This window comes from Fusarium coffeatum (assembly GCF_003316985.1).
Source record: "Fusarium coffeatum strain FIESC_28 chromosome Unknown BRIP53273_contig_33, whole genome shotgun sequence".
In the NCBI taxonomy this organism is placed as follows: domain Eukaryota; kingdom Fungi; phylum Ascomycota; class Sordariomycetes; order Hypocreales; family Nectriaceae; genus Fusarium; species Fusarium coffeatum.
Window position 1 is genome coordinate 276,278 of NW_022157830.1, and position 13,926 is coordinate 290,203.

General features: G+C 49.0%; 6 protein-coding genes across 6 annotated transcripts; 2 read left to right on the forward strand and 4 right to left on the reverse strand.

The window, feature by feature from the left end:
- Positions 1-604: 604 nt before the first annotated feature.
- On the forward strand, positions 605-2,091 carry FIESC28_01245 (uncharacterized protein; the record flags this gene model as incomplete). Its single annotated transcript, XM_031155396.1, has 4 exons — positions 605-669; positions 734-783; positions 849-921; positions 1,089-2,091. The coding sequence occupies 4 exons, from the start codon at positions 605-607 to the stop codon at positions 2,089-2,091; spliced, it is 1,191 nt and encodes a 396-aa protein (XP_031020563.1).
- Positions 2,092-2,569: 478 nt separating this feature from the next.
- FIESC28_01246 (uncharacterized protein) lies at positions 2,570-3,711 on the reverse strand (the record flags this gene model as incomplete). Its single annotated transcript, XM_031155397.1, has 4 exons — positions 2,570-2,765; positions 2,814-3,221; positions 3,269-3,368; positions 3,420-3,711. 4 exons carry the CDS (start codon positions 3,709-3,711, stop codon positions 2,570-2,572), a joined length of 996 nt encoding a protein of 331 aa, XP_031020564.1.
- Positions 3,712-4,341: 630 nt separating this feature from the next.
- Positions 4,342-5,796, reverse strand: FIESC28_01247 (uncharacterized protein; the record flags this gene model as incomplete). The annotated part of the gene is made up of 2 exons (XM_031155398.1): positions 4,342-5,483; positions 5,541-5,796. The coding sequence occupies 2 exons, from the start codon at positions 5,794-5,796 to the stop codon at positions 4,342-4,344; spliced, it is 1,398 nt and encodes a 465-aa protein (XP_031020565.1).
- Positions 5,797-6,826: 1,030 nt separating this feature from the next.
- On the reverse strand, positions 6,827-7,757 carry FIESC28_01248 (uncharacterized protein; the record flags this gene model as incomplete). The annotated part of the gene is made up of 2 exons (XM_031155399.1): positions 6,827-7,544; positions 7,597-7,757. The coding sequence occupies 2 exons, from the start codon at positions 7,755-7,757 to the stop codon at positions 6,827-6,829; spliced, it is 879 nt and encodes a 292-aa protein (XP_031020566.1).
- Positions 7,758-8,796: 1,039 nt separating this feature from the next.
- Positions 8,797-10,464, forward strand: FIESC28_01249 (uncharacterized protein; the record flags this gene model as incomplete). The annotated part of the gene is made up of 2 exons (XM_031155400.1): positions 8,797-9,171; positions 9,223-10,464. 2 exons carry the CDS (start codon positions 8,797-8,799, stop codon positions 10,462-10,464), a joined length of 1,617 nt encoding a protein of 538 aa, XP_031020567.1.
- Positions 10,465-11,054: 590 nt separating this feature from the next.
- On the reverse strand, positions 11,055-13,456 carry FIESC28_01250 (uncharacterized protein; the record flags this gene model as incomplete). Its single annotated transcript, XM_031155401.1, has 2 exons — positions 11,055-12,359; positions 12,503-13,456. The coding sequence occupies 2 exons, from the start codon at positions 13,454-13,456 to the stop codon at positions 11,055-11,057; spliced, it is 2,259 nt and encodes a 752-aa protein (XP_031020568.1).
- Between the last annotated feature and the right edge of the window lie 470 nt (positions 13,457-13,926).

Sequence of the window (13,926 nt, forward strand, 5' to 3'; positions counted from 1 at the left end):
CTTGAATCGTCAGTCAATCTTGTCACCTAAAACTCACTTTGGCTCGCCTGGCGTTGCGCGCAGCTAGCTCTCTGTCGCCAACTTTTTCGATATCACGTGCCTTCCATCTAAAACTTCCACTGACGGAGGCAGGTACAAGTGGGGCCGGAATTTAGGACAGGGGACCTGTCCGCTGTCCACTCAATGCCGCCGACCGACAGCGGCCTGCAGCGTATTCGCAATAAGCCGTGCCCCTCCAAAGCCTCCGAGTTTTGGTGTAAAGTTTCCCGAATTCGAGGACAAATGTGATGACAACCACCTAGTGATACGGGAAGAGGGAGGGGCCTAATTTATTCTGCCTTCCCATCCTGCCCAATACGGTAAATGCCAGGCTTGAGCTTAGATAATTCGGAAGATTATGGAATCACAGTCTCGGTTGCAGACTTGCAGCTACTAAGAGGTAAGGTTGCAGCTTCGCTTCTGTTGTCCTACTCAACAAATTTGCCGCCGATTTCCGCTCCACCCACGGTTGTTAGCTCCTTTTATATCAATCTATAAACTAAGAGCTCCCATCTGACGATCTTTTTGTCTCCTGTAACATTCATCCATCCCATCAACCGTCAAAATGGCCAACCTTCCCCCCGTCTACATTGTCTCTACCGCCCGTACTCCCATCGGCTCATTCCTTGGGTAAGTAACAAACTTAACATAAATGCCATTGGTGTCTTCTGTGCGTTGACTAACATGACTATAGCTCTCTGTCCAGCCAGACCGCCGTTCAGCTGGGATCCCACGCCATCAAGGGTACGAACAAACCACACCGCGAGAAAGTGAAAATAAACGACCGATATACTAATTCTACTATATAGGAGCCGTTGAGCGTGCTGGTATCAAGCCTGAAGATGTCGACGAGGTCTTCTTTGGCAATGTTCTCTCTGCTGGGTAGGTGTTTTCCCATACCCCGCCATCATGATGGCCGACCTAGAGGGAACGAAATCACCGAACCCAAGATCTGCAAGTTCGGCGGATTTTGGTGTGGGCGATTTCGCTGCAGTCCTCTAAGTCAATTCGAAGTAGCATTGGACTTTCACTAACACAATTGCTTCCAGTGTCGGCCAGGGCCCTGCCCGTCAATGTGCTATCGGTGCCGGTCTCCCCCAAACCGTTATTGCCACAACCGTGAACAAGGTCTGCGCTTCTTCGCTCAAGGCCATCATCCTTGGTGCCCAGAACATCATGCTCGGTACCTCCGATATTGTCGTTGCCGGTGGAACTGAGTCCATGTCCAACACTCCTCACTACCTCCCCAACCTCCGAAACGGCGCCAAGTACGGCGACCAGACCCTCGTCGACGGTGTCCTCAAGGACGGTCTGACCGACTCTTTCAAGAAGGACCACATGGGTATCTCTGCTGAGCTCTGTGTCGATGACCACGAGCTCACCCGCGAGGCTCAGGACGAGTACGCCATCAACTCCTACAAGAAGGCTCAGGCCGCCACTGAGGCCGGTCTCTTCACCGAGATTGTCCCCATCGAGATCCCCGGTGGCCGTGGCAAGCCCGCCATCAAGGTTGAGCGTGACGACGAGGTCAAGAACCTGAACGTTGACAAGCTCAAGGCCATGCGCCCTGCTTTTAAGCCCGACGGTACCGTCACTGCCCCCAACGCTGCCCCCATCAACGATGGTGCCGCCGCTGTTGTCCTCGTCTCTGAGGCTAAGCTCAAGGAGCTCAACCTCAAGCCCGTCGCCAAGATTCTTGGTTGGGGTGATGCTGAGCGTGAGCCTGAGCGCTTCACCATTGCTCCTGCTCTGGCCATTCCCAAGGCCATCAAGCACGCTGGCTTGACCGCTGAGCAGGTTGAGTACTACGAGATCAACGAGGCTTTCTCCGCTGTTGCTCTTGCCAACATGAAGATCCTCGGTCTCAAGCCCGAGCAGGTCAACGTCTTCGGTGGTTCCGTTGCCATCGGTCACCCTCTTGGCTGCTCTGGTGCTCGTATTGTCACCACTCTTGCTTCCGTTCTCAAGGAGAAGAAGGCCAAGATTGGTGCCGTTGGTATCTGCAACGGTGGCGGTGGTGCTTCTGCTATGGTCATTGAGAGCCTGCAATAAAAGGGGTGACGGATTGATAATTGATGATTTTGGATGACATATATATGAACGGGCGTGCAATGCAACGAATTGCAAAAGTTAGGTCAACCGCCATATCTGGGGTTTCTCGACACGGCTTCTGATTTCTTGCTCCAAGATACCACTTGCACAGCCATTAGAGTAGATATAAATATTTTTAATCAAGAACAAGAGACCAGATGAGTCTCTGATGTTTGAACACACAACATTGACCAAAACCTGAATTAGTGCAAGCTGTATTGACAGTTCGTTGCAATTTGTCATGACTGTAAGAACCTATGACATTTGATCTCATTTTCATCTACCCTTCTGATTTCACACAAGTTTTGGTGCAGTCAGGGACAAGACTAGATGCAACAAAGTGAGACTGCTGTCTGCTCATAGCCAAGATATCTTACTCATTCATAGTATCATGATTTAAACGCCGTGTTTCTAATCTATTTTAAACCTTTCCCGTTGATCAATTAGGCCTCCAGGCCTTGACAAATCCATCTTCACCAGCTGTGTACACAACATGTGCCTCATCAAAGAAGCAGAAGGATCGCACAATCTCATCGCCATGAGCACCTGGCAGAGCAACACTGTTGTCCCGATCCAAAGCCCATCCCTCCCCATTGGGGTTCTTGGCAAGGAAGACAAGCTCAAATGCTTGTTTGCTATGCAATATTAGTACTTGGGTATATGATTCGCGGCGCTTGACTTACTCTTGAGCTCCAGCGCCGAGAACAGCGCCGCTACCATCCAACTTGGGTGTAATATCAGCGACATACTGACATCTAAGCACAGATCTCATATCGCCAAATTCCTGCACAGCGTCGCCGTTTGCGTGCTCTTCGCTCACATCGTACAAAGCGCAGCGTTCGTCATGAGACAGAGCCGCAACTTCTGTCGCAGAGAGCCAAGCAGCGCGGTGAATGGAAGCATCGACATTGCAAGTCTGCACAGTGAGGTCATCCTCATCCTCGACGCGGGTGTCGTAGACGTTTACTAGACCGTCGGTTGAGCCGGAAAGGAGAAGAGCTGGGTTAGAAGGGTTGAAGGAGAGGTCTGTTACATCGTCGCTGTGGACTTCTTGGTAGTGTGCTTTGGCGGTTGGGGTCGAGCGGACGTCCCTGGGTTTGTTAGAGGGATGATTTGAGTAAGAGAGGAGGAATTGTACCAGAGATGGATAGACGCTGAGTGGTTCTGAAGTTCTGTTCCGACGGCAATGGTCTGTGTTTCTAGACTAGCAGCCATAGAAAGAATAGGCGCTTGACTCGCTACAACACAGTCAATATCTCTCCATACAAACATTTCAAATCACATCTTACCTTGGAACTGCATAACACTGGTACCCTGTCTCAAATCCCACACTCCAACAGTCCCATTCTCACCCGCCGTGCAAACAAGAGCAGCATTGCTATCAACCACACGCAACGTCGTCAAGTTACCATGCTGAGTAGCAAGCTGGTGCTGAGGACCTGCTGAGAGACGAGTTGGGTCGAGAACAGAGAGGAATTGGTCTGATGAGATAGCTGCGAGACCGGCGGATGTTCTTTGAATGTCGAGGACGTATACGTCTCTGCCGAGACGGATGCCGTCGTCGCAGGTGAGTGAGTACATGATGGCTATGAAGTGTTAGTGAAAGGTTTTCTGAGAGGAAATATTGAAGGATCTTTGGTTCCGGCAACAAATACTAGATATCCTCCAGAAATATAGAGAACACATGAATCATACCTTCAAGATTTTATGAAGTTGAGATTATCTTCTGATCTTTGTATAAGCCTTGATGTGCCACTTCAAGATCGAAGTCTTCAAAGTCCCACTTTTTGTAGATGGCGGCCTCGATAACTGAATATCGCCGCCCAACTTTTGAACCTCACTCAGCCCAAGTTTTAAGCATGGACAACCTTTTTATTACTTTATTACAGAGAGTTTCTTTGAAATCTTCGAAATTAAGGAATGGCTGTCTCGTAAGGTAAAGGTTAGATACGGGCATGCATTGGCATATGAGAGTCATTGAGTGAACCATTTCTACTCTTACACGTAGTAGTACAATTATTATCTATCTGAGGTATTGAGTACAGTACAGCCATCCCCCTTCTAACCAGATCGCCAGCTAAACAAAAGCACTAATGCAATTCCAAAGAGAAGAGTTCTTATTTCACCTCTTCACCTCCCTCCTTGTAACGCCAAATCATCGTCTAAATGCTTTCCACTCCACCATTTGTTTCGGGGTATTTCCTTTTCTCATCATTCTTTAGTGCCGTTGAGACGCTTCTCGTTCACACCGCGGAACGCTCGCTTGCCGACTTCGTAGCTGCTGATCATGATGGCACATGCCGGTGCAACTTTGAGGGTTCGTGGGATCCATCCCTTCCATAGACCTGAGGCTCCTTCGGTCTTGAAGATGTGCCAGAGGAGACGCACCATACTGCGCTCCTCGGGCGCTGCTTTGGCGGCGCCTTGTTGGGCCTTCTTTGAACCATCCTGGTAAATTTGTGTTCGTGTCTTGCCGACGTCGAAAGGTGTTGTGATGAATGAGGCGAAGGCTCCGGATAGTGCACCGGCTGTGAAAGCGTCCACGAAGGTTTCGGTGTGGTTCTCCTTGACCTGAGCTCTTCTTCTTGATTCTGCCAGATCGTCTTCGAATGGCAGAGTGCTGCCTTGGCGGCTTTCTCGGTAGTCCGTCAATCGTGATCGTATCGATTCGTACCCCCACCAGTACAGACCTGAGAAAGGAACATCTCTCCACAAAGTCAACGTCAACCCTCGCCATAGCGCAGTATATCCGTGTGTTCCAACCATTCCCTTAACACTTTCGAAAGCTTCCACCAGGTGATTCGTTGTCGAAGCTCCAGAAGCGGCCTGCATTCTTGTTTTCACAAGTTCAATAGGGCTCACAGCTGTCGCCGCAAGGACTCGAGCAGCCGATCCAGCCGTCAAGGGAGCCGATGTATCGGAAAATCGTGAAAAGGGACTATTCGAGTTGAATCGCAGGTAATCGTATCCAGTAAAGTAAATAATATTCGAAGGGATAGCCATAACGAGCGTAGGTGACAACCCCCGCCAAAGAGTCGTGACGCCCTCATTGCGGGCAATTTTTCGCAGGCCATCAAAAGTAGAGCTGAAAGTGCGGCGCTGGACTTCTTCGACGGCGCATTCGGCTGGAGGTGGAGGCGCAGAGGTGATGCCGTCTATCCTGGGCGCTGCGAGACAGAATTCCGCGTTGCCGCCGGAGAAGAAGACTTCGCGACAGCATGATGTGATGCCCAGTTCGGCGGTTTGGGCGGGGGAGAGGGAGGAGGTTGTTATGGCGAGTTTGGAGAAGTCGACGACTGATTGAGGAGCTTTTTGCGATTGGAGGCGTACGCGGACGACATCGAGAGGTGTGACTGAACGAGACAGATTAGTATTTGGGGTTCATTAGTGACCAAGAAGGAGAGACATACCGAGCAATGACGTTAATAAACTGCCCGACATGGCCGATACCATCTTTTGCGCCGCAGTAATATCAACGACTCCATTCCCACTTGTATCGCCTGCAGCTGGTATTGAGCTGCTACCGCTGAGGATATCCCTCGCGCTATCGGGACCGTTAGGTTCAGCATCCATCATATGGCGTAAAGAGAATTCGTCGTCGTTCTGTAGAGGGTTTTGGTGGTGGTGGTGGTAGCCACCGGGGCGATTTGTGCCGACAGTGGCCATTTTGGTGGGATGCGAAGTATATACACAGTCTCTTCAGTTCATGGTCGAGGAATTGATGCAAAAGGCGAAGCAATTCAGAAAGACCAGAGGAAACATGTAAAAGAGGAAGGGAGCAGTAGGTATGTATAGGTCTAGGTCGTCGTGAGGTGTCGATGACGATGACTCGATGTGTAGCGGTTTTTGGTGGATAGCTCCTCGATAGTGGCGATCTAACAAAAAGCAAGGGAACAAAAGCTCCTTGTTTCTGATAGATAAAATATATCGACTTGTGCCGTCACGTTTTTGGAGAAAGTGTTCGGAGGTAAAAAGCCGAACAAGATAGAATAGAATGTTGGGGAATTTAAAAAAACCGAAAAAAAGACACTCCTTCTCCCGAGGCCGGCCGGAGGAGGAGTCGAGTCGAGTCGAGATCGGTCTGTCGGCTAGTATCGTCTTGATACTGGGTCCCTCTGTGATTGCGCTTTAATAGTGTGACTCTTAAGGTAGTTTGAATGACAAAGAGTAATTCTACTACTATTTTGTTTGCTTTCTCTACGTTTCTTATCGCAATTGCGTCTTCTTACCAAGCAAATAAACAAAAAATTGTCGCCTCCCCGGGGTCGGAAGCTCGGTGAAACGTGAATGGCTGGACAGGTACAGAAAAAACGTCTTTTGCGCCTTTCACAGGCACAGATTGAAGGGTACGTACCGGAAATATGCGGTCATTTAGCTGTCAGGTGCCTGTGAGAGCCGCAGATTTCCGTGGGCATGATGTCACGACGGACTTTGATTGGTTCGATGTTAAGTCCTCCAAGCCAAAAGGGTGCCCAAGCTTTTTAGTGGAGGGGGATGAAGATGGATAAGATAATCAGTCCGATATCAATATCAACACTCTACGGAGTATCTATCCGAAACAGAAAAGTTATCCTCAGGCTTAGGGCGCCAAAATAAAGTAGCCTAAATAATACTCTAAGCTAGCATAAAATACCCAACCAAAATATCTCGTCTCTTATGCTGTCGGCTGCCATTTCCGATACCTAGACGACTCTAATTACTCCTTTCCAACGAACTCAAGCACTGCGCGTACAAATTCCTCAGGGTTCTCCTCTGCGATCCAATGTCCGCTCTTAGGCACAGAAGCAACACTAAATGTCCCCTTTTCGTGAACTTCTCCCATCATCTGCTCTGCCACTTGACTAAACTGGCACTCTCCGCCGTTGAGACCAAGCGCTCTCACCTTGCACTTGCCATGCTTGGCAACCCACTCACGATTCTCTTCTGAGTCTTGTCCAAATGCTCTGTACATGTTGAAGCCACAGCGCAAGGCTCCTGGCCTACTGAACATCTTAACGTAGTAATCAAGATCCTCTTGACTGATAGCTGAGGAGTTGTATGAGAGCTTATCGTAGAAGTGACCCAGGTAGATCTCTTCTTTGCCTGAAACGAGAGCTTCAGGGAGGTCAAGAACTTGGTGGAACCAGAAGTGAAAGTGGAGGACTCCATGGACTTTCCATGTGTCTTCGTGAGCTTGGGTGCCAGGCAGGGGACATTCTCCCCAGATTACTGAGGCTGTGCGGTCGGCGTATCGTGAGGCAAAGGCATAGGCTATCATGCCACCAATGTCATGGCCAACGATATGAACTGGGTCTTTGATAGAGAGTTGATCCAGAAGTTGTAGAATATCCGATGCCATTTCCGTTTTAGTAAATCCCGTCTGTGTTCTGTGCGAGTACCCGGCTCCACGGTAGTCTGGGGTAATGACCCGGTATCTAAGAGAGTATAAGCGTTTGTTCAAGCAAAGTGATCATTCGGTTCACTCACCCTGCCGAAGCAATTGGTCCAATTACTTTTCGAAACTGATATGAAGTTTGAGGAAAGCCATGTATCAAGACTACAACGCCTTTCTCGTTCCCCTCGGGGGCAGTATCCGTGTAAGCGATACTGATATTGTCAAGAGTAGCAGTGTAGAAAGCACGATCCATGTTGTTTAGCTTGGGTAATTGGTCAAAAAGATATTGATCGAAGTTTGTCGTGAGTCAACTGATTCTGCATTTCCTTTCTGGCCTTCTGAGCCAAGCTCTTATACACCGTGAATCCCAACTGTAACATGACGCTCGATGACGCTGAAGACTTGAGATTACAAAGCGATCATCACCAATGTCACTTTTTATGCAGTCTAGATGCACGAGAATACTGTCTAGCAAGGTTTATATCTTTATAAAAAGTGGTTTTGTACAAGTTGTACCTGGTGATGTTGCAGCCGTTTGTTGAAGACTTTGGCTCGATGGATATGTTGAAGCTCTAGGGTATGGTTGACAAGATAGGGTGCACTGCCGTGTCATTAGAAGAATTGACGGCCGAGAGCATAAGAGACGAAATAATTTAACTAACTTTTGCCAGCTTAGATGAGCATTTGGGTTACTTTATCTTAATATCCTAGATCTTAGATCATTCTTCTGATACCTCTCGATGGCGGGCATTAAGGTTTCACATCACAACCATTGTGATAAGAGCACATCCTGATAGCGTCATCACAGGCAAGGAAGAGTCAATATGATTTTCAACACACATCGATGAGACTTACACAGCAAGCAATTAAAGAACATTTTACAAGAATCTGAGTACGACTAAGAGATGGAATTGAAATATGAGTACCTCACTTATGGTAACGTGAACTGTTATGAGCTACCCACCGTTGAGATTTGTCATCCACTTTCTCCGTATCTCCAGCGCACTAACCCCATTCACCCACCGTAATTGCTTAGACGGTATGACTCTGCCGGCGAACCACAGCTTTCTATTCGCCCTCTTTGCATCATCATCTATCTCAACTCCTCGAATCAACCATTTCCTCTACTCACCCTCAATTTTTCCACTTTGAGATTGACTCAACCGGCAACTTAATACTGATTTTCCTGAATCGTGATAATGAATCCTTTGTAAAAAAGAAAACTCCACCGCTTTTATAAAGATCGGATAACCGGACATAACGGCATACAACCAAACTACACACCTCTCATAATGTCTTCCAACGAAAACGAACTAAATTCGGAACTCGAGTCGTTCCGACAGAAATGGCTTTCTGATCTTAAAACGAGGAATGAGCATCCTGAACCTCCTGCGGCAGGTCCTTCCAGACGGCCTCATCAAGGCCCTATCTCATCGTTGCCACACAAGCCCGCTCCTGCGCCTGCTGATGAACCTGAAGACGAATACGTCCAGAGTCAATCTTTTGATCAGGATAAACCGGCTGTAGCACAACCGGCCCAGGAGGCTCATCATGATCGGAAGGGCAAGAAGCTTGTTTCGGCGCTGGATCATTTTGAGGAGGCGATGCATAAGGAGGGGCAGGGTAATATGGGTGATAGTCTGAAGCTTTATCGCAAGGCCTACCGCGTATGTACAACTCACTACATTGTGATCCTATGAGACTGACTTTTATTATAGCTTGATAATGGCGTCGATCGGAGCTATCGTGAGAAGCACTTCCCAAAGGCAGCTCCACGACCAGTCTCACCGACAGCCACCAAGACACCCGCCCCAGCCCCAGCAAGCACAACAGAGGCAGCACCACAACCACCCAAGCCAGAAGAAGTAGTAGAGTCAAAGCCTCTACCCATAGGTGAGCTCCTCGCCAGTTTCGCCGGCTTGAAGATTGAAGGAGCGCCGCCTCCCGTTGAGGGCATGCCAGAGCCGCCGTGCCCCCTTGCCGATCTCCCCGATGAGATCCTCATTCACATTCTTCACGAGATCGCTATCACAGATGTCGGAGATTTCGGACGTCTATCCCGCGTTTGCAAGCGTTTAGCGTACCTCGTTGCTTCAGAGCAGCGCATTTGGCGCCGTGTAGCTCTTGGATCAGAAGTTGGTTTCGCTTCTCAGCTGTACCGCTTCGAGAAGGGTGTAGAATGGGACGAGCTTCCAGAGGAGGAGCAAGAAGGGCCAGAAATCCAAGACGGCTTCGTGATAAGCCCTTCCGAGCTTGCACAGCGCAGAGAAGAAGCCAATATCGTATACACAGAGTCCTTGATACCATCTGTGTATCCCTCTTGGAAGACCCTCTTCCGCTCACGACCAAGAATCCGCTTTAACGGCTGTTATATCTCTACGGTCAATTACATCCGCCCCGGGCAAGCCTCATCGAACCAACCGACTTGGGGAGCTCCGATCCATATCGTGACTTATTACCGATACCTTCGCTTCTTCCGCGACGGCACACTCATCAGCCTTCTCACCACGAATGAGCCCGCAGATGTCGTGCATCACCTTACAAGGGATGAACTCAGCACCCACCGAGTAGCACAGCCCCACCGAGGTGTAGCACAACCTCACCTACCCTCGCCAGTGATGTCCTACGCTCTCCGCGGTCGCTGGCGCCTATCCTCCGCCGCTGACCGAGATGACCCTTCAACTATAGATCTTCCAGCCTCCGCCGTTGCAGGTGTGCATGATCGAGACCGTGATCCAGAGGGCGACGTGTTCATTGAGACCGAAGGCGTTGGAGCCAAATATATGTACCGCATGGACCTCTCGTTGCGAAGTGCGGGCAAGGGCTCCCGTAACAACAAGCTTATCTGGCGAGGCTTTTACAGCTACAATAAACTTACGGACGACTGGGGAGAGTTCCATTTGAAAAACGACAAACCCTTCTTCTTTAGTCGCGTCAAGAGCTACGGATTTGGGGAGTAGTATACTACATGATAACAAGGGCAGATAGGTCACAGAAGAAATATCCTCTAAGGCTTAGGCTACTAAAATAAAGTAGCCTAAGTGCTGGTCTAAGATAGCATAAAATGACCAAATCATTTTGTCTCTTATGCTCTTAGCGGCTAATTCTTCTGATACCCCGACGATTTATACGTAAATTTGTGTGTGAATATACTTGATGCCATCATGCATGGCAGACTTTAAATTCTTTCTTAGATATTTGTATTTGTAAATTCCTTATTTCCTTTCCATCAATTCATCCCCCAACAAAGTCGTCCCAGTATGCCAAGGTGCAAAACAGATTAACATCTTTACCACCCGATAAACCCAATCAGGAACGCCTTCATCGCTGGCCAAGTTGTGGCATGCCAAGACAAAGAAAAGTTTCATCGGAGTGTAGTAGTGCCTACGATGTATACCAAACATTGAGTTGATAAAATGAAATGAGATGGCCGCTTAGATAGATATATTGTAAAATCAGGCGAGTGTAGTCGCCGGGTATAAATTCGCAAAGATTTGCATGATTAAAGGAAGACGGACCAACCATGACACCGTCTTGGAAATCCCCTTTATTATCGAATTCTCTTTCCATCCAAGAACTTGGGGCTGTGGCCGTCATAGTACTGGTTTTGGTACTGGTTCTGATACTGCATGGCCTTACGTGCCTCGTACTCCGCCTTTTCTTCCTCATCGAGACTGAATGCCTTCTTAAGCCATCCGAATGCACTCTTCTTCTTTTTGACTCGCTTGCCTCCAGCTTGTGTTGTGGCCCGGGAAGTCACTGTGGCAGCATCGTCGTTGGTCGCTGTTGTCACGCTACTGAGGGTACTCATACCTCCCATTCGAGAGGGCTGATTACGCTGGTGACCTTGGAAATATCCCGAATTGTGGTATTGATCAGCTGGACCGGCTGTGTGAGGTCTTTGCTGCAATGGCGAATGAGGCGATGCACGAACGGGATGATATGTCTGCTGGTTATATTCGGAGTGAGGTGAAGGTAAGGTGGGAGGAAATCGTGGAGCGTTAAAGTCGGCGTGGGAGCTAGCACGGGGCAGTCGATGAGGTTGCTGTACCTCTAGCTCAGAACCATGCTGTGATCTACTGGGACGTTGAGTCGTGCTAGCAGGGGATGGGCGGTTTGCTTGTTGTGCCTCTGTGAAGTTTCGTGGGGGAATTTGAATGGATTCGGGAGGACTCCTTTTCAGCGAGACTCTTTGTCGTAGTGAAGTCTTCTTTTGCAATCCCATTGCATCCTGAACAGACTGGGTAAGTGTCCGTCTTTGCGCTGGTGGTTCTTGATACTGCGTCTTAGGCAGTTCTTGATATTGAGTCTTAGGTAGTTCTTGGTATTTAGTTTTAGGCAGTTCTTGGTACTGAGTCTTGGGCAATTCTTCAAGTGAAGGAATATGCATTGAGGGTGTGATCGTTCGTCGTTTGGTCTCATCGTCGGAGGGAGGAGTGTCGGGGCGCATTACTGCAGGCGAGGTGGTTTTGGGGGTATAAACCTTGGGTTGAAGAATGTACAGCGGTCCATCGTCAAACCCACTATTTGCATCACTGTCGTCTGCCTCTTTGACTGCCTGCTTTGTATCCCCCGCAACAGACGCCCTAGGAGTAGTTGCACCAGACGAAGGGCTCAGAGCATTCGTATTGGGCGTAGAAGCTGAAGCTGAAGCGCTCGAGCTGGTATTTGGCCTGGGTGAAGCAGAGGATGCACTTAAATTTGGCGAAGGCTTGAAACTGGCACGGTGATATGTGGTGGGTGGTAGTAGAGGAGTGCCTCCTGGTAGAGGAAAATCGCTTAATGTGTTGATCTCGGCGCGTGAGTCGTAGCTCATGATGCTGGGAGCGATGCTTGGGGCTACGCTCATCATGGACTTGGTGTGGTGAGATCTTAGTTGTGGAGGAGACATATTCGTTTGCTCTTGGGGCTTCGGTTCATCCGTCGGTATAGTAAAGGGAGGAATGGTTGCCTTCCCTCGTTAGTTCAAGGTTCCAGACAAAATGAGATTCAACTTACCCAGGTCTTGCGGCTGACCTCACCAGCTGTCTTCTCCATCTCTGCCACGATAGTCATGAGTTTGATAACCAGTCCATTGAGATCCTGTGCTTGGTTGTTCAGATCGTCAAAGGTGTTTAGCCATCCATCAGCATTGCCCTTCATAGCCCGGTAAATACTCTCGAGATCAGGATCGGCTTCAGACCAATCGATATCTTTGTGTTCGTTGAGCCACTCCATAAACGCCTCACTAGAGCGAAGTCCTGCATCGATATCGTCGTCCCATTGTTTCATGGCAGCGTTTGTTCGAGCAAGAATATGGTCAATCTTCTCATTTCCAGCAAGAATTTGGGCTCGGAATGCTCGATCTTCAAGCATATTCTCGAAAGCTTGTCTGTTGGCCATGGGAAGTTGAAGATGGGCGATACGCTCGGAGAGATCCTTCTGCGCCTGCGAAAAGTCCTCCAACATCACCTCAAGAAACTCGTCTACCTCATCGATATGTCCTTGAAGAATGGTCACGACCTGGGCGTTGTCGGCGGCTAAGCTGTTGAGCAGGAGGTAGACGCCAAAAGTAATTTGCGAGATAAGTTTGTACATTTCATGTTGTTGTTGGCCCGGTCGATAGCGCCATAATGAATCGAATGGCTCGTCTTCGGCATATTGTTCCAGCAATTTCGCTCGACGACCTTGTGCGTCAAGCTCTCTCAGTTTTGGCTTCCCAGGTCCGTCGGATTCACGTGTGACCTCGTCCAAAGATTCGGCGAAAGCATCTTGTAAAGACGGGATAGGATGCGTGGGAATGGATTGGTCTGGTGCTCTGTAAGACCTATAGCTGTCGGATGAGAATCGCCGGTCGACTTCATAATCTTGAACATTATTATCTTCATCATGTCCATCGTCGGAGGTTGGCACTAAGACAATTCGTAGCTCACCACCGTCATATGTCAACGGCTGAAGCTTGCTGGTGGCCATGGTGGCGGTGCCACTGCCCGAAATAGACACTTGTGACGAAGGCCTAACGGCCGAGGTCATCATGGAGGCGGCAGGCGTCGGTGGTTGCAGTCGAAGGACAGTACGCTTCCTAAAGGGGTTTTGAGAAGCACGACGGCGTTAAGAAAGGCACCGGGAATCTTGGTACGACTTCAATCGAGGAATCGGCGAATATGCGTGTGAGACGACGTGGTACAGCGTGAGGAATCGAGCGAACGAGTGGATGTAGTTGGAGTCAAAGGAGGGGGCTGAATCTATCGCATCGTGTAATCGCTGATAAAAGCCAGAATTCAAGCGACGGAGGAAGTCATGGCACAGATAATGAAGCGCAATGTTGGAATTGAGTTGAAAGATGTGTGTCAGTAATTACCGTGGGTGATAGTCGTTGTGGTTGGAGTTGATCGTTGAAACAGTAGCAGTAGAGATCTGCGGATGAGAGTGGGAGCTGGGAA